The following is a 27,216-nucleotide window of genomic DNA, read 5'->3' as shown; positions in this document are numbered from 1 at the left end:
CACACCAGGCACTCCTGTCTTCCACTGCCTCCCGCAGTTTGGTCAGACTCATGTTGGTAGCTTCGAGAACACTGTCCAACCATCTCGTCCTCTGCCGTCCCCTTCTCCTTGTGCCCTCCATCTTTCTCAACATCAGGGTTTTTTCCAGGGAGACTTCTCTTCTCATGAGGTGGCCAAAGTATTGGAGCCTCAGCTTCACGATCTGTCCTTCAGGGCTGATTTCCTTCAGAACAGATAGGTTTGATCTTCTTGCAGTCCATGGGACTCTCAAGAGTCTCCTCCAGCTCAATAATTCAGAAGCATCAATTCTTTGCTGATCAGCCTTCTTTATGGTCCAGCTCTCACTTCCATACATCATTCTGGGAAAACCATAGCTTTAACTATAAGGACCTTTGTTGGCAAGGTGATATCTCTGCTTTTTCAGATGCTGTCTAGGTTTGTCATTTCTTTTCTCCCAAGAAGCAGGCGTCTCTTAATTTCGTGGCTGCTGTCACCATCTGCAGTGATCATGGAGCCCAAGAAAGTAAAATCTCTCACTGCCTCCATGTCTTCCCCTTCTATTTGTCAGGAGGTGATGGGACCAGTGGCCATGATCTTAGTTAATGTCATTACTGTGTTTTTAAATGGAAGGTGGGTATAGAAATGTTTTAAATAAAGAAGTGGAACCTAGGGCTGGGCGATACCTGTTTTTCAACATTGTGATACATCAGCAGCTAAATATCATTATGTACTGATATATCACAACGTCAGAAATTGCCCTGCCCTAACCCATACCGCTCCTGCTTGCAGGAGCCAGAGTGGCATGGGGTTTGCTCAGCTCAGTGAGCTGGGCAAGCCCCTCTAGCGTTCTGGCTCCCGTGAGCTGGAACTGTATGGGGGCTTCATCCACTGAGGGTAGGCAGGGAAGCCGCAATGTATCACCAGCTCAAATTGCCAAGATCAGCTGAAGAGGCGGGTGGTTTGAGGAAGCCCTCTTCCCAACTGATCAAGCAATTAGATCTGGCTTCCCGGCCTCTGTCAGTACAGAGCAAGAAGGAGGTAGGCAGACTAGAGTGAGTGTGTTGGCGGAGGCCGGGAAGCCGCAATGTATCACCAGCTCAAAAAGTCTGAAATCGGTATCGCAGTTTGGCCGTCGTATCTGTTTTAGTCAATTACAGTGGTACCTCAGGTTAAGTACTTAATTCGTTCCGGAGGTCCGTTCTTAACCTGAAACTGTTCTTAACCTGAAGCACCACTTTAGCTGATGGGGCCTCCTGCTGTCGCTGCACCGCCGAAGCACAATTTCTGTTCTCATCCTGAAGCAAAGTTCTTAACCTGAAACACTATTTCTGGGTTAGCGGAATCTGTAACCTGAAGCATATGTAACCTGAAGCGTATGTAACCTGAAGCGTATGTAACCTGAAGCGTATGTAACCTGAGGTACCACTGTAATTGTAATATCACCCAGCTCTAGTGGAACCTACTCGTTCAGAGGAAGCATCCATCTAAATATGAGTTGCTGAGTCACAGCAGTGGTGATGGGTTATTGGCTTTATCTTTTGCTTAATGGCTTCTTATTTATTTAGTTAAGCAATGTGTATGAGCCTCCATATTACAAAGAAAATCTCTAGGTGACTTGCTATATCCCCCAAATATTACAAATACAGTGGTACCTTGATTCTCCACTTAATCCATTTTGAGGGTCCGTTCGACTTCCAAAACTGTTTGAAAACCAAGGCGCGGCTTCCGATTGGCTGCAGGAGCTTCCTGCACTCAAGCGGAAGCTGCGTTGGACGTTCGGCTTCCAAAAAACGTTCGCAAACCAGAACACTTACGTCTGAGTTTGCGGCATTCGGGAACCGATTTGTTCGACAACTAAGCCATTCCAGAACCAAGGTACCGCTATACAGTGTTACTTCGGGTTAAGAACTTAATTCGTTCTGGAGGTCCATTCTTAACCTGAAACTGTTGTTAACCTGAAGCACCACTTTAGCCAATGGGGCCTCCCGCTGCCGCACAATTTCTGTTCTCATCCTGAAGCAAAGTTCTTAACCCGAGGTACTATTTCTGGGCTAGCGGAGTCTGTAACCTGAAGCGTCTGTAACCCGAGGTACCACTGTAATACCTTCTTAAAGGCATCTAGTTCATAGCTGGACATTTCCTCTCATCTAGAAGGGTTCTTCTTCCGTTCCAAATGTCCTCTGTGCACAGGTAGGTCCTACTCTTCCATGCTCAAAGCCATAATTAATGTTTAACTATGGTTTTACACGAATGTACAGTTTGTGGTTGTTCCTGCCGCTGCATGGCCAGAAGTTGGGGAGGAGTGAAGTGGGGACTTTTGAGCAGCTTGCTACTCATTCACATTTACACATAGTTAAACATTTACTATGGTTTAAAGCGATGGGCAAACACAGTTGTAACCCCTTTCCTCTGTGAGCCAAGAGTCGGGTGCCTCCAAATGTGATTTGCAAGAGTCTTTGTTCTGCGCTCTCTTGCCAAATTTACAGAAATGGCAAAAAAGGAGATGTGGAATGAACATTAGTATTTCAGGAAAGGATTAGAAATAGCATTGATTGTTGAGCTTCCAACATTATGCAGTTCACCAACTGTGTTAAAATCTGAATGGAGAAAATAAATGGGAAGCCAGCATTTGCTATTTATTTCGCCTTTTTATTATATATATAATGTTGTTATGCTTCTGATTAATGGATTTAGGAAGTTCGAAAGACTGTAAATAGGAAACAGATGCCACAGATCTTTTGCTCGTAATTTTTATTTCCTTTATTTTACAAAGAACACTACTGTGTTTTGAAAAACAAAATTAAACCACACTAGTCACTACCACTTAGCCACTATCCTGAATTACTGTAGTGGTAAGAATGTCTAAAGTACAGTATTAGGAAAAGATTTACTTCTTGGCAAAAGTTGAGATGCTTGGATTAACAAAAGTCAACAAACCTATTTGGGGGTTATATTTGAAAGTTGAGTCTTCTACAGCCTTTAAATCGGAAGCAATAAAAACCAATTTTTGACTTTGAAGAATTCACGCAGCAGTTATTCAGATTCTAATTGATCTGGCTTTTGTTGAAACTCTTATCCCTTTATAATATTTACAAGCTGATTAGCTCAGCCTGGATAGTTCATCTGGTTAGAGCGTGGTGCTGATAATGCTAAGGTTCCAAGTTCAATCCCTGTACGGGACAGCTGCATATTCCTGCATTGCTGGGGGTCAGACTAGATCTTCAGGGACCCTTGCAACTCAACAATTCCATTATCTTACTCTTCGTTCATTTGTATTTGCTCTATGACTCATAATTAGAGTGAATTTAGGGAAGTGGTCTTCCTCAGTTGAGTTCTAGCTGGGCAGGGTTGGATTTTCTGAGTTCTGAGAGTATTAGATATTGATCCAGAGCAGAACTCCAACGTACAGTGGTACCTCGGGTTACATACGCTTCAGGTTACAGACTCTGCTAATCCAGAAATAGTACCTCGGGTTAAGAACTTTGCTTCAGGATGAGAACAGAAATCATGCACCGGTGGCAAGGCAGCAGCAGGAAGCCCCATTAGCTAAAGTGGTGCTTCAGGTTAAGAACAGTTTCAGGTTAAGTACAGCTCTCCGGAACGAATTAAGTACTTAACCTGAGGTACCACTGTATAGTTAGCAGAGTAAAAACTTAAGCATGTTGCAGGATTCCCCAAAAATAGACCAGAGGCAATTAATATTTCATCCAGCAGAGCTTGACTGCTACTGAAGGCAAATGAGCATAAATGGTCACAAATCCAAGGCATTCAGGATTGGCACTGTCCAAAAGAAATCCATTTGCAACAGTCAAAAATGTATAAAATGTTGTTGGAATGGCAAACGATGGATGAGGAGGTAAAGTCGGTTATGATACATTGGGCCAGAGACTTTGGTTATAATATACAATTGGCTGACTGGGAAAAAGTATGGAACGAAAATATGAAATTTACCGCATGTACGGCGTTAAAGGAAAATATTATGAAAATGGTATATAGATGGTATATAACACCGGTTAAGTTAGCAAAAATGTTCAAAACATGTAATAAGTGTTGGAAATGTAAAGAAAAAGAAGGATCTTTTTTCCATATGTGGTGGGAATATAAGAAGGTAAAGGGTTTCTGGGAAATGATATATAATGAGTTGAAGAAGATGTTTAAATACACATTTGTAAAGAAACCAGAAGCCTTTTTGTTAGGAATAACAGGAAGAGAGATAATTAGAAGGGATTACAAACTTTTCCAATACGCAGTAACAGCGGCAAGAATATTAATGGCCCAAAAATGGAAACAAGAGGAGTTACCGACCCTTGAAAAGTGGAGAATGAAACTTATGGACTATGCAGAACTGGACAAATTGACTGGGAAGATTAGATATCAATGGGATCACAAGTTCATCGAGGACTGGGGAAAGTTTACAGATTATCTGAAAAGCATATGTGACGAACAGACAATGCTGGTGGGATTTAAAGAGGCTTTGTGAAAGTTAAAGATGTATTGTAAAAAAGAAATACAACTGAAAGGATAATATTAAATGGCAATATTAAATTTAGAGAATGCACAAAAATAGAAAATATGGATGATTGGTGGAGAAGCTGGTGGAAGTCCAAAAAGTTGAAATTTGTGAATATTGTTTGAGATGGCGAATTTGTAAAAGGAAAAAAATTAATAAAAATTATTATATATATAAAAAAAGAAATCCATTTGCAACAGACTTAAACTTACAATAACTTATACTAAGACTAAACACCACACCAGAAGGAAGAGAGATAGAAGGAGAAAGAGCTCCTTCTGGGCTTTTATAGTCAGCAGGACCTTGATAGAAAAGATAACAGAACCAGTTTAAGGCAGCTGTTCTCAGCTTCTCTGAAGGAATAACCCAAACATCATGAACATTCTGATTGTTTCTTTCATACAGAGAAGCTTCCAGAACCCTCTTGAATTAATTAGAATAGGAAAGATCTCTACACATCAGATCAATACCTTCACTAAGAAATGCAAAGTGACAGTTCGGACTTGGGGACAACAGTATATTGCATAAAAGTAATCGGCATGTACCGTAGTTAACATCTCTCATGAGTTTTATCATTGGATTCCTGTCCCAGCAATTTATATAGGCCCTTACAGTCACCCCTTAGTACATGTTGCATAGACCAAAGTTTGTATTGGGGTGGGGAATGAAGGTTGAATCTGGCCTCAATCATATTCTTGTTTCTTAATTTCCCATTGTAATTATACAGAATACAGCTTCAAGGCTTTTTCTGGTTCTTTTCAATATTGGCTGAAGTTAACTTGTTTTGTGATGACTTGACTGTAAAGCTTTATTAGAGCGTTTCCGTCTGAATAGATTGAGGTTTGCTTTGTTATTTCCAAGTGCTGCATTTACAGAGCTCTTAATATTTGTTTTGTTTTATTTCATTTCTGCGAGTTCCCCTTGGGTTCTAGGCTCGAGGAATAAAATGTGCGGCAAGGATGTGGACATTTTTCATTAAAACGGAGCTACAAAATAAAATATAACATTTAAAAAGTCTCTCCAATTGAAGTATAAACATTGCTTTTGAATTCTTTTTTCTCAAGGGTGACTTCTAACCCAGCTGTTTCCCCCCACCCCAGAGCCGATTCCTTTCCTTTCGGCTCTGTCTAGATGGTTTTACTACCAAGAAAAACACAGGCAAACTTGTACAAACACACACATAATCTTTGAAAATCCTGAGGAAAATGTGTTGCACGTCAGTGTCATAGAAAGATATATTTCACTGATTATCTCCTTTTTTAAAAAAACAACTATCATCTTGGGAATGTTGAGGGGATGGAGCAGAAATATCACTATTTGCAACACATAATTTTTTTGTAAAAGATTAGCTATGTTTTAGGACAGGCTTACCCAACATCCAGATGTTGTGACTCCAGGTACCATCAGCCCCATGGCCAGTGGTTAGGGATGATGGGATCTGAGGTCCACTAAATCTGGGGAATGGCTACTCTTGTTTTAGAAACAGAGCCCTGCAAAGAGATAGCTGAGTATGTTATACGACTGGCCATCTTGGCTAAACCTGTGAATGACAGTGGCTCTAGAGCAGCATTTGCCAACATGGCTCCATCCAGATGTTTTGACCTACATCTAGTTCTGCTGAGATCTTTTAACTGAAGATGTTGCATTCGGAACCTTCCATATTCAAAACAGGGGACTCTGTGGTTCTTCTAGGCCAGTGTTTTTGAAACTTGGGTCTCTACAACTCCCATCATCCCTAGCTAGTAGGCCCAGTAGTAAGGGCTAATGGCACTTGTAGTTCAAAAACAGCTGGAGACCCAAGTTTGGAAAACACTGTTTTAGGCCAACCTGCTTGAGACCAGGTTGCAGTCAGGTTTTCTGCGTTGCTGCGGAACTGCCAACTATGTCAAACCCATATTATATATATTGGTAGATATTTCCGTTGCACTAAGTGGTCCTATTCCCAAGATCAAGGCGAAATGTTCTGCATCCCTTTGAATTCTTTGCAAACGATTGTTCCAGTCGAAAAGGTACTTCACCTGGCTGACCGTAACCTGAGCTGAGCATTCCTGCACGCTTCTCTGCCACAGAACAGGGTTTAAAACCTTCGTAGGAATATTAAATATGGAGGCGAGCACAGGTGCATGACTTCTGGCTTCCATGTTATTTGCATAATAGTGGGCTACTAATTGAAGTGGAGAATGGTCAGGCAGCCAAGCATGAAGAGATAAGAGCTTTGTGCCGAAGTGTGCTCACTTAAGGCTCCCCTCCCTTTACGAGCGCTGTATTCATTCATTGTTGCTAACTGCACCACCTGTTAGCTAAAGTGCACAGGTATGCATTTCTTCCTGCCCTTTTCCTCACTGAGATAATTTTAAGTGGAGCGTTGGCCAGTCATCTTTTGTTGAAGCCTTCAGCAGTTGAGAGAGGAAGAAAGCTATCCTCAGAGGTGTTGTCCATAATCAAGACAAGATGTTGGTTTCTGTTGCTGGAAATGGAATGTGGGGGAAAGTGTCTGTCGAGGATGTTAACTTTCACTTGCTGCATAAGTGTTTCAACTGGCTTAAGAAAAATACTCCTAACATAACGCTCTTATTTATATGGCTCGGGACCTGGGTACTTGAATGACCATCTTTTCTCGCATGTACTTTCCCTTGCATTAAGAACCTTTGCAGGATTTTTTTCCGGCTGGAACTCTCCAGAACTCAGTTCTGACACCTCTCAGGTGGCTTTCATTGCCATTACAAGAGAACAAGGGAGGCGTTCATGGTGAGTTCCAGCACGCCCTTTTTAAAAATAAGATGCTCTTGCCTGGGCACCCTCACTTTCCGAATTTTGGTGAATGGTAACTGTTCAAATGGCCTTTTCTGCTGTGGTACCTTAAACCAAGAGAGGCTTGCCTGGCACTTATTATTACGTCTTTCTAGTGCAAGGTAAAGCATTTCCCCAGGCTTTCTAGAATAGTTTTATTCTGCCTCTGCAGTTTTATTCCTATTTTATTTTTGGTAAGGTTACTGATTTATTTGTCATTCTTTTTTAGTGATAAAGCGAGATGAGCGCCGCAATCCCAGAGTCGGTCACAACTGGACCTAATGGTCAGGGATCCCTTTACCTTTACCTTATGCTTGCCCTGAACATGGTTTCTGAGTGCAGGGTGGGGTGTAAGCTGCAAATAAATGTTAGTTTATTTATTTTTTACTGACAGAAAGTGCGTTGAACCGCTAGGCACTCTACACATTTGTCAGGGAACTGCCATCGGCTCAGGGGCAAGAGGGGAAAAGCCGGATGGATTATAGAGAGCCCCCAAAGATCGTGGGAAGCAGCACCTCCTCAGCGGAGGACAGTAACCACGCCTCCAGTGGAGAGGAGATGCAGGGCTCAGAGGAGGCGAGGCGGTGCCAGGACACCTTGCCTGAGCAAAGCGGGGAGGAGGGAGGTCCTCTTTTACCCAAGACATCCTTGTGCAGTAGGCTTCCACGCAGAGAGGGGAGGCATAGACTGGGGGTCAAGAAACTACTCTGCCGGGGAAGGTTTAAGCACCGCCCACTCTCAGATTCTGCCAGTGAATGAGCAAGACACGGAATACAGGTGCTCTGCAGTCTAAAGGTTTTTACCACCGATAAGAAAGCTTTAGAACAGACTATTGAGGCATATTGCCTGATTGCTTTCGAGCAACCAACCGATACCTCTAACAACATTTTAGTAAACAGCTGCTCCCTGCAGGTTGCATCCAGATTAAGTGAATCGTTCCCACTGAAATCATCATTGGTGCTTAAATGGGGGAAAGGTAAGGTGGCAGTGAGGTCAGGCTGCACAGTTGTACTGGTGGGAACATCGGATGGGTTTTGTCACATAGGTGCACCTGTGCACCTGGCCAGGCCCAACCTTGCTGCCACCTTGCCCCTCCCAGTAAGTGGCAGGAACTCACCAGCTGGTAGGCTATTGGTGTGGCTCCACCCCAGAGGAGAGCTGCTCCCAGTGCTGTGCAGAAGCCTATTTTAATTCCAGTTCCAGCAGATTGTGGAAATGTAGTGTTTCAGCAAACCTAAAGGCCCAAGAGTATGATGGGCCTAGTTCACTCAGCAGCCCGCACTGATTTACCATTTGCTATTATATTCTAATGGATTATTTAAAAAAGGACCCTGACAGTTAAGTCCGGTTGCAAACAATTCTGGGGTTGCGGCGCTCATCTCGCTTTATTGGCCTAGGGAGCTGACATTTGTCCGCAGGCAGTTTTTCCGGGTCATGTGGCCAGCATGACTAAGCTGCTTCTGGCAAAACCAGAGCAGCGCACGGTAATGCCATTTACCTTCCCGCCAGAGCGGTACCTATTTATCTACTTGCACTTTGACTTTACTTTACTTTATCTACTTGCACTTAGCTTTCGAACTGCTAGGTTGGCAGGAGCAGGGACCGAGCAACGGGAGCTAACACCATCGCGGGGATTCAAACCGCTGACCTTCCGATCAGCAAGCCCTAGGCTCAGTGGCTTAGACCACAGCGCCACCCATGTCCCAATGGATTATTAAACAGATCTTTATTTGAAAGAAGTTGTTTATTTTTAAATTGTTGTGGGTTTTTTGGGTGTTGGATCAGATTATTACTATGTGTGTGATCTTTGCTGTCTATTTTGTTGTTTCTTCAGCTTCTAAACTGCCTTGTGCATAGTAATATACAGTGGTACCTCAGGTTACATACGCTTCAGATTACAGACTCCGCTAACCCAGAAATAGTACCTCAGGTTAAGAACTTTGCTTCAGGATGAGAACAGAAATTGTGCTCGGTGGAGCGGCGGCAGCAGGAGGCCCCATTAGCTAAAATGGTGCTTCAGGTTAAGAACAGTTTCAGGTTAAGAACGGACCTCCGGAACGAATTAAGTACTTAATCCGAGGTACCACTGTAGAGAGGTAGTATATTTCAAAGGGAAATGAAAGGAAATGAAATTATTGTCAGGCCTAATGTACTTGGGTCTATCTGTTAAGTAGCCCAGAATGTTTTGCATGCTGGGTCAGTATGAATCAAGGCAAACTTAGCCTCTGCAAAATCACCTTTGCAGGAAAATTCTGTGTGCGCATGCCCATGGAGGACTCCTACTGCCATTCTTGCTAGTCAGATGTTATTCTCCAGCATTTGCCGTGTCAGCCATTTTTGTCAAAATGAATTTCTTTCTCATTTCTCCTTACAACCTCCCTTGTGATCTTGAATATGAATATTTCAGGTGGAAATTATGTAAGAAATGACTTGTGCAAGGGTGTAGGAACTAGATTTTGCTATTTTTCTGAAGAAATCTTTGTGATTTTTGAGCAAGAGTTGCAAAAGCCGATTGCTTGTTTGCATAGCTTCTTAGGAACTTTTCACTTGGGGAGCAAAAAGTTGAAAATCTCTTGAGGTTATTATTACCATTAGTTTTTGCTAAGCTTTTAATTTGTTACTCTTCCGTAAGTGTTGTTTAGGTCTTGATAAGTATCTCTGCTTTGATGTGATACTTTCCAGGGGCTGCTATGTTGCTAGGACTGAAGCCTTGTATCGCAAAAGTGCTTAATAACAGATGCTTTATTTTTCCTTAAAATAGATTAATATTATGATTTGATCTAAAAGTGTTTATTTTTAAAAGTGCCTTTTACACAGTGTGATCCAAGGTTCATGCGCTCCTGATACTTTTGATGTCTGTGCTTCTTAGATTTTGCGTAGTTATTTCTCCAATTGCTGCCTGTGAAAATATATTTATAACAAGATTCCAAGGCTCTTGAGACCACAAGCTTTTCCCACATGCATCTTTGAAAAAGCAAGTTTCGTGTTAGGAAAGCTCATACTTCCAGAGTTTAGAGGGCTTCAAACATGAATGGAGAAATACTGAAGTTGACCCATTGCTATGTGTTCTGTTCTCTAATCGTGGGAAGAGTAGAATCATAGAATTGTAATTTGGAAGGGACCCTGAGTCCAACCCCCTGCAACGCAAGTATCTCAACCCCCGGTTACCCATCCAATTTGAAACCACACCGGACCCTGCTTAGCTTTGCAAACGTGCTGGAAGCTTTATTGCTGTACCACATCAGCCCATTAAACAATGATAGACACAATAGCTTCCTTGTGGGATTTTTATCTTTCAAAATCACATTATGCTGGATATAGGGGTGTTTTTTTTTAATAAATTTTTTATTGGTTTTTCAACATATAATATAAGACAATACAAACAACAAACACTGACAAACAAACATATAAACATGTATAATTTCATAAATTTTTTCATATACCCAATTTCAGCGACTTCCCCATGCCTCCCTTTTCTGCATCCCTGTTTTAAACTTTTTTCAGCAACCCCTGGTCTGAATTACCTATTGATTCCTTTCTTTAACCCTTTTCTTTCCTCTTGTCCAATCATTTATCGCTGCAAATCTGCTATGCTTTACCCATGACATTTTAACACTCAGTAATTTTACATATAGGGGTGTTATCCAGTGTAGGGACATTACTGATTTGTCCACACTGATTTGTGTCTAACACTATATAAACCACAATCTATATATGGTCAAAACATTAGGCTAATCAAATCACTTGTTTCTTCATTTATCCTTTATGCATGCTTCCAGTTTCCAGTTCTTAACATTACGCAGTGCAAGCCTTAAAACATTTACATTTAATACAAGTGTCACATTTTAAACTTATATGTCAGCGTATAATAGGGAAATGAGACTATATTGGTTATCACTGAGCCAGTTCTTCCCCAATTCCATCTGCTTTTTTGAGGCAAGATTAATCATTCCAGTCTCCATAACACTTCCTTGTTTTTTAACCTTACCCAGAAATAAATGATGTTTCTCCCGAGTATAAATATTAACTGTTTAAAATGGCAAAAGGCAATTATTGCGAATAAAAATTACGGACAACAACTAAATCTTTACCAAATACAATTCAAACAGCCATCTGGTTTTCATTTTCAAAAGTATTGCTAAATTATACCCACTTAGCAATCCTGCCTAATAGCTATTGAAGTGACCCTGGGCCGGCCTAAGACATTTTGATACCTGAAGATGGCACTTCTACTCACTCCATGTATTATGAATGTTGACTGGTTTGGAAGTTACTTAAAATGAAGAAGAAGAAGAAGAAGAAGAAGAAGAAGAAGAAGAAGAAGAAGAAGAAGAGGAGGAGTTTGGATTTGATATCCCTCTTTATCACTACCCTAAGGAGGCGGCTAACAATCTCCTTTCCCTTCCTCCCCCACAACAAACACTCTGTGAGGTGCGTGAGGCTGAGAGACTTCAGAGAAGTGTGTCTAGCCCAAGGTCACCCAGCAGCTGCATGTGGAGGAGCAGGGAATCGAACCCGGTTCACCAGATTACGAGTCCACCGCTCTTAACCATTACACCATGCTGGCTCTTGATGAGTGCTGAGGCAGCATCTTCCAATGACAGCTGAGATTTATATTTGTTTATATTTATCTATCACCAGCCCAGGGACGCGGGTGGCACTGTGGGTTAAACCACTGAGCCTAGGGCTTGCCGATTGGAAGGTCGGCGGTTCGAATCCCGTTGCTCGTACCCAGCTCCTGCCAACCTAGCAGTTCAAAAGCACATCAAAGTGCAAGTAGATAAATAGGTACTGCTCTGGTGGGAAGGTAAACGGTGTTTCCGTGCGCTGCTCTGGTCATGCTGGCCACATGCCCCAGAAAAACTGTCTGCGGACAAACGCCGACTCCCTCGGCCTGCAAAGCAAGATGAGCGCAGAAACCCCAGAGTCGTTTGCAACTGGAGTTAACTGTCAGGGGTCCTTTACCTTTACCTTATCACCAGCCTAACACCAGAATACAATTATACGTCGTGATGTTGAAAAGCGGCGGGAGGAACAAGCTGCAACGGCCCCACAAAGTGCTGGGGTGAAATCGCCTCAGCTTTGTTAGTGGGAGGCAAGTTCCACCCGCAATATACCACTGGGTGAAGGCGCCATTGCGCTATGGCCCTCAAACTGTTTCTGGGCAATGTATCAATACATTGCCCAGTCCTAATAGCTAGAAGCCATCATTGCATCTTAAGGTAACAAATTCAATAAATCAGGCATGTCCAACAGTCGATCCTGATCGACCCCCCCCCCTAAAAATAAGCAACAACTTTGGGTCTTTCTTCCCCCAGAAAGCTCAGCCGCTTTGGGTCTTCCTCCCCAACAACATTGGTCAATCCAGTGAGTAGATCACTGCCAGTTTTTTTTATAGTGGGAGTAGATCACTATCCCTTAGGAGTTGGACATGCCTGCAAGAAATGAATGATGTGCAATGCCTCGTCAACTGATTTCTGATAATTTGCCTGATTTCTGATAATTTATTGCTGTGAGTTGTGTGTTTTATCGTGTATCCAGAATTCAGGGCAAGGTCCTCTCTTCATGTTAGCTCTGCTAATCACATTAGGAAGCACGCTGAAACACTTCCTTAAAATAAAAATTAAAAAAAACCCACCCTTGACAGCAGTGATGTTTTTTCTTTTTCTTTTAATGAACTTAGCCTAGAGCTGATAAAAGAACCTTTTAAAAAAAGTTGTGAATGTTGGATAAATGACAGGACCACGTTGCTGGTAGCTTGCTGTTAACTGTTTGTAATATCAGTGCCAATATTATGTCAGGTGTAGGTTTCTCCTTGTCAGCCAAAGCTGTGATAACCATGGAAACTGTTCAAATAAAGTGCATAAGCAACCAAAATATTTTCTGAAAAGAGAGAGAGCCTTCGCTTTGTAGAGTTTCGCATATCATATACTGAGTGTAGCTTTTGCAATTACTTGTTCATTTTATTAAACAATAAAATACGTGGGATTAAGGCCCTTCCAGAGGTATTTCCTGTACATTAGATTATGTAAGTAGCAATCAAGAGTTTTATAGCACATTTCTCAATTGAGTGTGTGCCAAATATGTCAGAAATGGTAAGAGTTTAAGCTTTCTTTTAAAAAGTAACTTCCTAATCCAATTAGTCATTGTAAAGAGTAGCTCTCTCTTAACCCAATCCATGCGCGGGGAGAGTGAAAGCTTATATTTCTTCCTTCATAAATAGAAGTGCAATGTTCCACTTGTATGAAATTCCTCCATAACGTAAGGGTGGTTTGCCCTGGATAGATCTCTGAATGCTTTAGGCCAACTCCCAAGAGACTGATCTACTCACAGAATAAAAAACTGGCAGTGATCTACCACTATTTGGGAGGGGTTCAGGTCTTAGGGAGAAAAGTCCAGAGTGGTTGACCTTTTTAAAGAGGGGAAGGTAAAAAAAAAAGGTTGAGATTTCTTTAGGGGGGGGGGAAGGAAAAAGTCTCTCAACAAAAGATCTCTCAGGAAACAATCAGCCTCTCAGCGAAAACTCCACCTTCCAATCATGCGCAAATGGAGGACGGGGAGAGGGGGCGGGGCCAGATGCTCTTTTTCCCCTGCAAAGGGGTTGACTTGTTGGACACCCAGTTTAGGGGATTTTCTAGGAGACTAAGCTGATGGTCCTGTCAGATTCCTGGCCTGGCTGTGGAACATTGCTCCTTAGCATCCTCTTTGGTGCTGTGGAGTCCAGTTTGGTTCCTGTCATTCTGCAGAGCTGCAGGCTATGAATCAAACTGGACAAAGATTTGAATGCAAGTGGTGCAAGTCTCACTTGAAGGTTGACTGAACACTGATTAGTGCACATAAATTGTGCCTATCAAGCAGAGCTGGAATGTTCTGTCAATTTGGATTCCCTCGGTTTCTCATTTTTCCAGTGATAAATATACAGTGGTGCCCCGCAAGATGAATGCCTCGCAAGACGAAAAACTCGCTAGACGAAAGGGTTTTCTGTTTTTTGAGTTGTTCCGCAAGACGAATTTCCCTGTAGGCTTGCTTCGCAAGACGAAACGTCTTGCGAGTTCTTGCGAGTTTTTTTCCTTTTTCTTAAAGCCGCTAATAGCCGTGCTTCGCAAGACGAAAAAACCGCAAGACGAAGAGACTCGCGGAACGGATTAATTTCGTCTTGCAAGGCACCACTGTAGTTCTCTGCGTACCTGCAGCAATTTGTGATTTATTTATTTTTTAAAGAAGTCCTCTTATCAATGCACTAGGATTTTCGTGTGAATTCCTCCTCTGTTGACAATTTGGACTAATGTTTTATTTTTATTTTTTTGCAAGCAATGTTCCCTACTGTGTTTTCGTATGCTATTTTCACCAATATATTAGTGAAAGTAAAGTAGAAGTTCAAGAGCTTCCAGAAGAATAGAACATGGAGTTAGAATATGCTGTACAACACCCCCCCCCCCAAAAAAAAATCAGGAAGTTGCTTTATAAGCCATGCAGAATGTTTATTTAGATTTAAAATGGAAATTGGCTCAGCAAAATTTTGGGTATACTCTACAATGTCTTTATAGGAAGGCACTGTCTAATTCAGATAGATGCTGGAAGTGTAATGCTTTAAGTTGTTTATATACTGTCGTCTTTTGTATATTATTTACTACAAAATTATGTCTCAATCATGCATTCTCAGTGTATTTTAATTTTTAATTTTCCTTACTCTACTTGTTAATTCGTTGCAATGCTGTTATAATTGATTTTTATAGCTCGATGACTAAGCCCTTTGGGGACAAAACATCTGATTACCGGAGTGACATCTGAGCACTGAACCACTGGTATATTAAAAGTGGACTCTTTATTTACTGTGATTGCAATTATTTAAGATAAAACCTATTTTGGAAAGAAACTGCTTTTGCCATTTTATGGGCGTTTATCGTTTGTTTGCCACACGGGACGCGGGTGGCGCTGTGGGTAAAAGCCTCAGTGCCTAGGGCTTGCCGATCGAAAGGTCGGCGGTTCGAATCCCCGCGGTGGGGTGCGCTCCCGTTGTTCGGTCCCAGCGCCTGCCAACCTAGCAGTTCGAAAGCACCCCCGGGTGCAAGTATATAAATAGGGACTGCTTACTGGCAGAAAGGTAAACGTTGTTTCCGTGTGCTACGCTGGCTCGCCAGATGCAGCTTTGTCACGCTGGCCACGTGACCCGGAAGTGTCTCCAGACAGCGCTGGCCCCCGGCCTATAGAGTGAGATGGGCGCACAACCCTAGAGTCTGTCAAGACTGGCCCGTACGGACAGGGGTACCTTTACCTTTACCTTTACCGTTTGTTTACAGATAGTTGCCTTGATGATATTAGCTTTTTTCTGTTGGAGGTGTAATGCTGACAATTCCTCAGTGATACACATGATGTGGGCATGTCCAGTGATACTTTTTTGGGGGTCTAAAGTTGTTGTCCTTATCAATTTTGTATTAGTGAAAGCCTTGAAATTTGTGGATGTTCATGTACTTCTAAATTATATTAATGGACAGCAAGAATGGATTTTATGTGCCCTAAGAGCCATTAAGAGATTTATACTTTGAGCCTGGAAGGATAAATAACCCCAATCTATTACACAGTGGTTTGGTGACCTTAATGTACTTGCTGCATTTGAATGTACTTTCTATTTTTCTTGGATCCAGATTTGGGCAATTGGATAGCATATATTACTCTTACGTGTAAACTAAGTTGGGTGTATTGATTTTTAAATGTACTGTTAATGTAAGTTGACAGGTCCCCCCCCCCCGTGTTTCCTTTCCCTTCCTTCCTTCCTTCCTTCCTTCCTTCCTTCCTTCCTTTTCTTTTTTCTTGAATGAATTTGCAATAAAACAAAGAAATTAAAAAAGAATGCTAAAAAAATTAAAAGTTGAACAGCAGAATCCAGTAATTAGCAGTTTTTGTACCAAAATGTGTTTTTTAGTAAGAGTCTACAATATGTTGTAGTAGGGGGTCTCTGGGATAACGCGTGAAATAACACTTTACCTTAAATTACCTGTACCAAATTTAAAATGAACGTGAGAAATCAGTCCTCACTTTTAAGGTGTTTTTGAAATGTTTAAATGGATTTTGTTTTAAATCGACTCCAGAGCTAAATAACATTTATATTTGGCTGAATTCATTTGGTGATTTTTCTGAATTCTGAACTGTGGCCTGCTCCCCATAACAATATTCATACATCATGCAAAGCATTCAAGGGTGCTTCTTTATGTGATAAATAAAACCTAACCAGCACCCCTTAACAATCAAGGATATCTTGGTGCACATCACTGATGAGCCAGTAGCTCCACATCATCCTTCATCTCCTGCAACAAGAGCTTATTGTACTATTACACTGTAGATATTTAAAGCAGAAGCTGTTCTCCCATCACTTTCTACAAAGCATCATTTGGCCATGCCACTGAGCTGGACCAGTCCAGCTGGAACAACCAGTTCCTGGACTCCGACTCCTCCTCCAGCTCATCTGTGTATCCTTGGAAGTCCTTTGTCCCAGCAGTAGATAATTCTAGCAGATTTTATTTTTTTGCTTCGCATCCGGCAAATTGCTGACCTCCAACGGTTTACAAAAGGCTGTTCTGAGCATCTTAGCGTGCGGCCTGCTGATCTCATTTGAAGATCAGTAGTGAATATACATCCCCTAGAGAGTAAGGACAGTTTCATTATTGCTTCTTTGAAAGCTGAAAATGTATTAGGTTAGCTCTTTTAAAAATAAGTTTTCGTGCTGAAGTGTTAGCTTTAATGGGAGAGGAAATGCTTGTGGAGACCAGTATATAGAGAAACCAGAAGCTGAAGACTGGCTAAGAGGTGGTTTCTGAAATAAGGTTTGATGGCCCATAGCTGAAATTTTCTTACCTAGCGTAACTGATTCTTTATGTTCTCTTTCCCTGTACTGTTGATCCATTGACTTGATGCTAATAGGTCAAACACCACTTCTCCCCTTCCTTCTGCTTCTTGTCAGGGTAGGGTGCGGACGCAAAGTGTTGCAGTTGGGACCCCTCTTTAATCACACTGATTAGGTATTGAAATGGACTGCCTAATGTTAGGTGATAATATTTGCAATGTGTTATCTAGGCTGTATCAACAGAAGAATAGTGACCAGATCAAGGGAAGTAATAGTGCCACTCTATTCTGCCTCGGTCAAAGCAATGACAAACCTAGACAGCATCTTAAAAAGCAGAGACATCACCTTGCCAACAAAGGTCCGTATAGTTAAAGCCATGGTTTTCCCAGTAGTGAGGTATGGAAGTGAGAGCTGGACCTTAAAGAAGGCTGATCGCCAAAGAATTGATGCTTTTGAATTATGGTGCTGGAGGAGACTCTTGAGAGTCCCTGGACTGCAAGAAGATCAAACCTCTCCATTCTTAAGGAAATCAGCCCTGAGTGCTCACTGGAAGGACAGATCGTGAAGCTGAGGCTCCAATACTTTGGCCACCTCATGAGAAGAGAAGACTCCCTGGAAAAGACCCTGATGTTGGGAAAGATTGAGGGCACAAGGAGAAGGGGACGACAGAGGACGAGATGGTTGGACAGTGTTCTCGAAGCTACCAGCATGAGTTTGACCAAACTGCGGGAGGGAGTGGAGGACAGAAGTGCCTGGCGTGCTCTGGTCCATGGGGTCATGAAGAGTCGGACACGACTAAACGACTAAACAACAACAACATTCTGCCTCAGTCAGACCACACCTGGACCACTGTGTCCAGTTCTGGACACCACAATTTTAAGAAGGATATTGATAAGCTGGAGGGAGAGGAGGAGGGAGACCAAGATGATCAAGGGTCTGGAAACCAAGACTTATGAGGAACAGTTGAAGGAGCTGGGTATGTTTAGCCTAGAAAAGAGGAGACTGACAGGAGATATGATAGCCATCTTAAAATATCTCAAGGGCTATCACATGGAAGAAGGAGCAATCTTGTTTTCTCCTGCTCTGGAGGGCAGGAATTGAACCAATAGATTCAAGTTACAAGGAGATTCTGACTAAGCATCAGGAAGAACTTTCTGATGGAAAGAGCTGTTTGACTGTGGGACGGACTCCCTCAGGTGGTTCTTCTTGCTTAGATGTTTTTGGATAGTCATCTCTCTTGGATCCTTTCGCTGAGATACCTGCATTGGAGGGGGTTGGACTAAATGATCCTTGGGGTATCTTCCAACTCGATGATTCTATGAAATATGTCAAAATCCCGTCTTCCTCCTGTAGAAATATATAACTGAAACTAAAGAAATCATTAATATATCTTCAGTGTCAGCATTTTGAAACTCACACAAAGCATTGCCCTGACTCACAAGTTTCCTTTGCGCCATAATCAACTGCAAGCCAATTCTCCAGAACAGGAGTCTTGTGGCCATCTTTTTTTGGGAATCCCTTCTTCTCATGGGAAAAAAGATAAAAACAATTGATAATGTATGGGAAAACTCATTGTTTTTATCACTCTTGATGATTAGATACAAAAATATGGTATGTACTCACCAAGCATATTTTCCCTCTGGAGTGAACACCTATTTCTTAAATGAGAGTAGGTTGCTGTGCTTCTGGTTGGTGGAATCTGTGCAGCCATAGTACTATATACCCAACTGCATGGCTTTCACTAATAATGTTCCCACACAGTCATTTCATCTGGCCGTAAAAATTGTTGTTGTTATTTAGTTGTTTAGTCGTGTCCGACTCTTCGTGACCCCATGGACCAGAGCACGCCAGGCACTCCTGTCTTCCACTGCCTCCCGCAATTTGGTCAAACTCATACTGGCAGCTTCAAGAACACTGTCCAACCATCTCATCCTCTGTCGTCCCCTTCTCCTTGTGCCCTCCATCTTTCCCAACATCAGGGTCTTTTCCAGGGAGTGTTCTCTTCTCATGAGTTGGCCAAAGTATTGGAGTCTCAGCTTCAGGATCTGTCCTTCCGGTGAGCACTCAGGGCTGATTTCCTTCAGAATGGATCAGTCTTCTTGCAGTCCATGGGGCTCTCAAGAGTCTCCTCCAGCACCATAATTCAAAAGCATCAATTCTTCGGCGATCAGCCTTCTTTATGGTCCACCTCTCACTTCCATACATCACTCCTGGGAAAACCATAGCTTTAACTATACGGACCTTTGTTGGCAAGGTGATGTCTCTGCTTTTTAAGATGCTATCTAGGTTTGTCGAGAATAGGAATACTGGACTACTAATTGGCCTGATGCAGCAGTTTCTTCTTATGTCCTTAAATCTAGGCCATCCAGTATTTTACACAGATTTCCTAGGTGCATACTGGTCTGGTCTTAAGAGTTGGCTTTTGCCTGGGGCTGTTTTGATTGCCATGGAATCATAGAATTGTAGAGCTGGAAGGGACCCAGGGGTTATCTAGTCCAACCCCTTGAAATGCAGGAATCTCAGCTAAAGCATCCATGACGGATGGCCATCCAACCTCTGCTTAAAAACCTCAAGGGGAGTCTACAGCCTCCCAAGGGAGGCCTTTCCACTGCCCTGTATGGACCTTTGTCTAACAGGGAGCATGGCTTTGGGGGAGGGAGAGACTTTTCAGACTTGGCAGTTGATACAGGAGGTGGTGAGGATAATGGGAATTGCATTTGCATTGGTAAATTCTTATTTTGCAACTGAGGGCCACCAGAAGCAACCCGAGCAGTTGCTTTGCAGACATGCATTTTAGACGTGCAATGTAGTGAAGTAGGATCAGACACAGAATAGTGCTGCAAAGAACATACTCATAATGCAGAAGTCTGCTTCTGACTGGGTAGCAATGAGTGTTTCAGTTTAATGGGTGGCCCCATTTTATGTGCACTTTGTAATGGTGTTCCATTAATTAATGACTTGCACCAATGCTTTCCTGCAGAACGAGGGCGGCAAGTTTCAACAAGGGCTTGCCCTGATTTGGCCTCAGTTTCATTGTCATCTTATTGAGGCCTCTGGTGGGGATTGTCATCATTAGTCTGCCATGTCAACAGTTTGCCAATAACACTTAGCTTTGGGCGTGTTTGTTTTTTGCCATCTTTGTATCCAGGAAAATTCAATCCATCTTTTAATAGACAGGCTGTCTTTGCTTACAGATATATATATGTGTGTGTGTTTGTGTGTCTATATATGTGTGTGTGTGTGTGTGTGTGTGTGTATGTATGCGTGCTGCCCATCAGACTGGATTGCCCCAGCCCATCAGGGACACAACCACTCCGGACGGTTTCCAACAAATTAAAACTTTCAGCACAATAAAACATCAAACGTAAAAAGCTTGAGCTTCTCTTTCCCATTCCAATATGGTTTGCGCAGAATGATCTCCCTGTGGAACATTCCCTTTTCTAATAAATTAGATTACATTGAAGATTCTGCAATGGAAGGACTGAAGAAATGGGCTTCAGGAAGGGAAGGGGAAGACCTTTACTTGTTAGATTGTATGTGTGACATTGTAATAGCATGCATAACTTGCTGGTTAATCGTTAAACACAGCTTTCAGTTTTTCTCTTGCCTTTTTTTGCATTGCCCTTATACTGCATCGAAAGGGTGCAATTGCGTGAATATGTTAACAATAGAATAACTGAGTGTTTACATGCCAGTAAAGTAAAGTGTAGCTCTAATCCTTTGTAAAGAAATTACTCTAGCTTCCTTTCTTTTCTTTTCTTTTTCTTTTTGAGGAAATAACTTCTTTTTGGTATTTATTTTTACAAGCTTTTTCAGGTCACTGAGTGTTAAGTAAACTTAGTCAAACAGGAGAAATGCATAGCAGGGGCTAAAGAATCCCTTCCCACCGTTTTCCCTTTTCTAGTTGCCACTTCTCCCTTTCTTGCGAAAACAGAGAGGGCATAGTAAGACTGTACAAAGTTTAACTATTCCCAACACAAATATATCCAACTGTTCCTTGTGGGCATGGGGGCACCCTTTTCTCTGGAGGGTTAGCTTTTTATTAAAATTGATGAAGAAGGGCAGTCGTATATGACCATTGGTGTGCATTGATATGTGATGTGGGTGCATGCACACATATATTTGCCTGTCAAGGCTCCCAAGCCACCCGCACACAAGGACACAGAATTTTAGGTTAATATTAAAGGGCAAAAGTTAGGCCACAACTTTATTGGTTACAGAATGTGAGCGGTATTGGCTTAGGCCAGGGGTCCCCAACCTGCGGCCGATGGGCCAGAAGTGGCCTAGGGAGGCCATTTAACCAGCCCCTGAGCCGCTCCTGAACCGAGCTGCCCACTCGGCGAGTCCCCGCGCACTGCGCTAAACCAGTTGTTATTTAAACGAGGAAGAAGATAAAAAGAGCAGGAAACAAATGTTGTGTTGTCTTTCCCTTACTAGAGCTCTGGCAGGTGCAGGAAAAGAGCTGAAAGACGACTTTCTGAAGGCACTGGCGGAAAGGGAGGAAGCCAACCGCAACGGCAAAATGTCTGTAAGTAAATTTGAAAGGAAAGTTCTGTAGAACAATGTGAGATTGCAGTGAAAAGCTGCCATCCGAATACTGCGACTATTATGGGTTCTCAACATGGAAATGTTAAATAGAATGAAGCTTATGGAGGAAATTGAGGGAAGGCTCAGAAATCAATTGATCAGAGCACAACTTGATTTTTTTTTTTAACATAAAAACAATGTCAGTAGGTTGTGTGAAGGCTTGGAGAGTAAAGAATAGAGCAGATCTATTTCCGTATAGACATATAAGATTTGTATGAAAACACAACTCTGCATTTCATATGTGTGCATATGCGCATGGGACGGGGTATTCTTGTTTTCCTAAATAATATTACGGGAAACTTTCACAAGTTTTGACAGGGTCCTTTTGTAAGTGCAGCTGAAATGCATGCACTTAAAATTTCATACTCTTAATGCAGATACTCATCAGTGCAGCCAAATGTTAAGATACAAAAAAATGTGTGTAGTGGTGTATTTACATTTTTCTGATATTTACATTTTAGTACTGTACTACAATGACGAGCATTCTGAACTCTTCCTTATCCTTAGATACTTGGCTGCTTTTGAAAAACTTGGTAGCAGCCACTGAGTTGGCGCACATGTGCCTTGAGTTCTCTTGGTTGGATCAGGCTAGACTTTAGGTCTCCAACACAGTGCCCTCATACACCCCCTTTGCCAAGACCTGCCTTTCCCAGTTTTTAAAATGGGGGTTTTGCGGGGGCCTTTTTGTTTCTATTTGGTTGTGGGGGTGCCTTTTTTAAAAAAATATGTTTTATTTGTTGTGTGTATGGGGGGGTCAGTGTTTGGCTGTTGTTTGCCTATTTGTTTGTTTGTTTGTTTGTGTGTGTGTATTTCTGACCATCACCAGAAATACACACACACACACACAAATACAATCATACCTCGAGTTACATCCGCTTCAGGTTGCGTTTTTTTGGGTTGCAGACCGCCAAAACCTGGAAGTATTGGAACGGGTTACTTCTGGATTTCGGGGCACATGCACAGAAGCGTCAAATCGCAACCCGCGCATGCACAGACGCGGGTTGCGAACGCTGCAGGTTGCAAACGTGCATCCCGCACGGATCACGTTCGCAACCTGAGCATCCGCTGTAGATACTTGGCTGCTTTGAATGGTTTTGTATTATGCTGTTTTTCATTTTGCTTCTGACATCATTGTGGCAGAAACAGTATGAGGAGTCACAACCCTACCTCCTACTTAGGGGGCTAGAAGAAGCTGTGTATGGCCCCATGCAAAACATGGTTCATGCTTCTGGGGGACTGCCAAGTTTTTATCGCGGAACAGCATCCTGATAGGCTGGGTCAGCGATGGCCTTCCTTGCAGGCCATGCGACACAAGGTGATATCAGGCTTTGCTTATCATGAAATTCTACTCGATAGTGATCCAGAGCAGAACTCCAATGTATAGGTAAAGGTAAAGGGGCCCCTGACCATTAGGTTCAGTCGTGGCCGACTCTGGGGTTGCGGCGCTCATCTCGCTTTATTGGCCGAGGGAGCCGGCGTACAGCTTCCGGGTCCTGTGGCCAGCATGACTAAGCCTCTTTTGGCAAACCAGAGCAGCGCACGGAAACGTCGTTTACCTTCCCACCAGAGCGGTACCTATTTATCTACTTGCGCTTTGACGTGCTATTGAACAACTTAAACACGTTGCAGGATTCCCAAAAAACAGACCAGAGGCAATTGTATTTCATCCAGCAGAGTTTGACTGCTAAGGAAGGCAAATGAGCATAATGGTCACAAATCCAACACATTCAGGATTGGCACTGTCCATAAGAAATCCAGTTGCCACAGACATACAGTGGTGCCCCGCAAGACGAATGCCTCGCAAGACGGAAAACCCGCTAGACGAAAGGGGTTTCCGTTTTGGAGGTGCTTCGCAAAATGAATTTCCTATGGGCTTGCTTCGCAAGACGAAAATGTCTTGCGAGTTCCTGCAGGGTTTTTTTCCTTTCCCCCCCTTTTCCCCAAGCCGCTAAGCCGCTTATCAGCTGATCCGCTAAGCCGCTTAACAGCTGATCGCTAAGCCGCTTATCAGCTGATCCGCTAAGCCGCTTAACAGCTGATCCGCTTAACAGCTGATCCGCTAAGCTGCTAAGCCGCTTATCAGCTGATCCGCTAAGCCGCTTATCAGCTGATCCGCTAAGCCCGCTAAGCCGCTAATAGCACTAATCCGCTAAGCCGCTAATGGGCTTGCTTCGCAAGACGAAAAAACCGCGCGACGAAGAGACTCGCGGAACGGATTCTTTTCGTCTTGCGAGGCACCACTGTAACTTAAACTTACAAGAACTTATAATAAGTCTAAACCTCAACACTAAGCATACTGTCTACAGCAGGGGTCAGCAAACTTTTTCAGCAGGGGGCCGGTCCACTGCCCCTTAGACCTTGTGGGGGGCCGGACTATATTTTTTTTTGGGGGGGGGGGAAATGAACAAATTCCTATGCCCCACAAATAACCCAGAGATGCATTTTAAATAAAAGGACACATTCTACTCATGTAAAAACACACTGATTCTCAGACCGTCTGCTGGCCGGATTTAGAAGGCGATTGGGCCGGATCCAGCTCCCGGGCCTTAGTTTGTCTCCATGATGTACAGAACACCACACCAGAAAGGAAACAAAGATAGAAAGAGAAAGTGAAACTCAGGCTCCTTCTGCCCTTACTACTATAGTCAGCATGACCTTGACAGAAATACATAAGAGAACCAGTTTAAGGCAGCTGTACTCTGCTTCTCTGAAGGAATAACCCAAACATCATGAACCTTCTGCTTGTTTCTTTCACACAGAGAAGCTGCCAGAACTAATTGAATTAACTCTTGAACTACCGGTAGTTAGAATATGGCATATCTCTATACATCTGATCTATACTTTCTGTACTAAGAAACTGACAGTGTTATGTACTATTTCACATGTAGGCACTACTCACAGAATATGTGTGATTTGATCACCCTCATAATAATAATAATAATTTATTATTTATACCCCGCCCATCTGGCTGGGCTTCCCCAGTGTACTTCAAGACCAGTGAAGGACACATGAATGCCTCTTCCACACAAAACTTAGAAGTGGAGGGTGGCCAAGCCACCTGCGAAACTTCTGTATGTTATTCCAAATAATATGCAGTGATTTTCCTTTCAAAAAAACCCCAACACACCATTGGATACAGATACTGCTTCCATGGCATTTCACTTTAACTGGAATTGTGGTGGTGGAGACTGAGTACATTAGAAAACTTGCTATCTATAGTCCATTGGGCTACAATAATCTAAACTCATTATAATGTATACCATATGTTGCTATAAACCCATCCATCATGTAACTTGGGTACCGTCCCCCAAAATGAAGTTATCAGATGCCTTAGACGTATGGAAGTGCTTTTCCCATAAGTCGGGATAAGGATTTTATCCCTGGTCTTTTCAAATATCTAGAGTTTTGTTAACAAGGTTCCAATGAATGGTTGGGTTGACATGATAAATAGACTTTCATACTTTAGGTCTTCTAATTTGTACATTACTGAGATGTTGCAGCTCTTGGGAAGTTGGCTAAGGTTTCAATCAATTAGCAAGTTACAAATAATATAGCTTGAATGATTAGGAAATAATCTAAACAAAATGTGACAACGAATTCTGTGATCAGGTTGGTCTAAATTATGCTTTAGCTGCTAAACTTTAGCATGGGGCATTGACATTATCACTGAATGTTGTCTGAGTCAGCAATTAACAAGCATGGACATCTTAAGCTAGTGTAAAAACAGCTTGTTTCCATTCAAAGGAACCACAAGTCCTGATTCAAGCGAAAGAAATGTGAATTGGATTGTTTTTAATACACCAATTTCCTGTGTTGAAAATGCTATGAAACACAAGATTGCATTGTATATCACCAGAAATATTGTGCTGACATGATCTTTTTCTGACATTTTTTCTTCCAACTTTTATTGGGGGGAAAAAGTATGTGGGGGAGAGGGATGCTGGTACGCTGCTGCTGAAATAAAACGTGCATTGTCAAAATATTCCTTTCTCTTCTGATGGAACCCATGTCTGTGCAATTAATATTTCCCTGCAGAGATGATATGAGTCATGCAGGTAATCATAATTTAATTTCAAACAAATCACTTTTGTGCTTAGAATATGAATTGCATATCACATTCCAATTCTCTGCTAGCAGGGCACCATAAAAAGACGTAAAACTCTGCATTTCCTGGAAATAGCTGCAAATTTTCTTCTAGCAGCACAGATATCAATAACTGCTTTCCCCTGCATGTTTAGAGTAAAAGAAATGTCAAGCAGTTTTAACGAGAAATGGCCTTTAGGCAGCTTAAATATCTGATCTTTGCCAGAAGGCTGATCATGGGTTTCAGTCATAAAATATATATTTTGCTTTCAATTTTTTTCCAAAAAATTGTTTACTTTTCCTTTGCTCTTTGTTTTTTTTAAGTTTTTTTTTGTGATGCTTGCATGCTGTATATAAATAAAAGCCCCAATAAAAGATATCTTCTCAGCTTGCAAAGGTGAACTCAAATAACCCTGAAGGTCCCTTCTAGATATTTGCTAGGGCAGGAAAAACACCACTTAGTCAATCTTGGACATGTATAGTGAGATTTTGGAGGGGAACGCAAAGCTGTGCTCATCCAAGTGTTGAAACTGCAGTGGTTTCTGAACCTGGAGCTGGAAGGATGTCAAACAGAGATTCAGCTGGAGCATCAAACCAGAATAAGGTTACAAATTTCTTAGACAGCACTAGGCCACACTAGTGAAAGCTTGCAGGTGAAATGGAGCTTTTATATGAATTCAAGGGAATGCTGATGCCCTTATTTTTCTCTTCCTTAACGCACATACTCGCCTCGCCCAACTTTGACTCATTCCCAGACTTTACCTCCTGTGTTGCCAGAAGTTGGGTGTAACAGCAAGCACCTGGGTGCAAAGCATGCTAATTCTACTTTAGTTTGCACGGCAGAATTGGTGCCGCTCGCAGAGGGAAAGAATATGCAACAGCTGGCATGTTGGGCATATTCTACCAAGCTACTGACTGTACAACTTAGAGTGGTTCATTGACATACAGTTTCCATCTTGAAGTTAAGCTCATGGACAGTGCCAGATTTACATAGAAGCTAAACAAGCTATAGCTTAATAATAATAATAATAATAATAATAATAATAATAATAATAATAATAATTTATTATTTGTACCCCGCCCATCTGGCTGGGTTTCCCCAGCCACTCTGGGCGGCTTCCACAAAGACCAAAAATACACTAAGATGTTGCACATTAAAAACTTCCCTGAACAGGGCTGCCTTAAGATGTCTTCTGAATGTCAGGTAGTTGTTTATTTCTTTGACATCTGATGGGAGGGCGTTCCACAGGGTGGAACCACCAAGTGGAGCCACCACCAAGAAGGCCCTCTGCCTGGTTCCTTGTAGCTTTGCTTCTTGCAATGAGAGAACTGCCAGAAGGCCCTCGGTGCTGGACCTCAGCGTCCTGGCAGAATGATGGGGGTGGAGACTCTCCTTCAGGTATAC

The 27,216-nt window shown here is 42.4% G+C and overlaps 1 protein-coding gene across 2 annotated transcripts in view; it reads left to right on the top strand.

Annotated features, from left to right (window-relative positions):
• CFAP299 (cilia and flagella associated protein 299) overlaps nucleotides 1-27,216 on the top strand; it is a 353,465-nt gene that overhangs the window by 109,168 nt on the left and 217,081 nt on the right. For both annotated transcript variants that reach the window (XM_053404315.1, XM_053404314.1), the window contains exon 3: nucleotides 21,579-21,669. In XM_053404315.1, coding sequence (XP_053260290.1) covers nucleotides 21,579-21,669 — 91 coding nt within the window. The remainder of the gene's footprint in view (nucleotides 1-21,578; nucleotides 21,670-27,216) is intronic.

Source organism: Podarcis raffonei, chromosome 9, assembly GCF_027172205.1.
Source record: "Podarcis raffonei isolate rPodRaf1 chromosome 9, rPodRaf1.pri, whole genome shotgun sequence".
Classification (NCBI taxonomy): Eukaryota; Metazoa; Chordata; class Lepidosauria; order Squamata; family Lacertidae; genus Podarcis; species Podarcis raffonei.
Note: the sequence above shows the minus strand (reverse complement) of the source record. Positions and strands in the feature narration are given on the sequence as shown.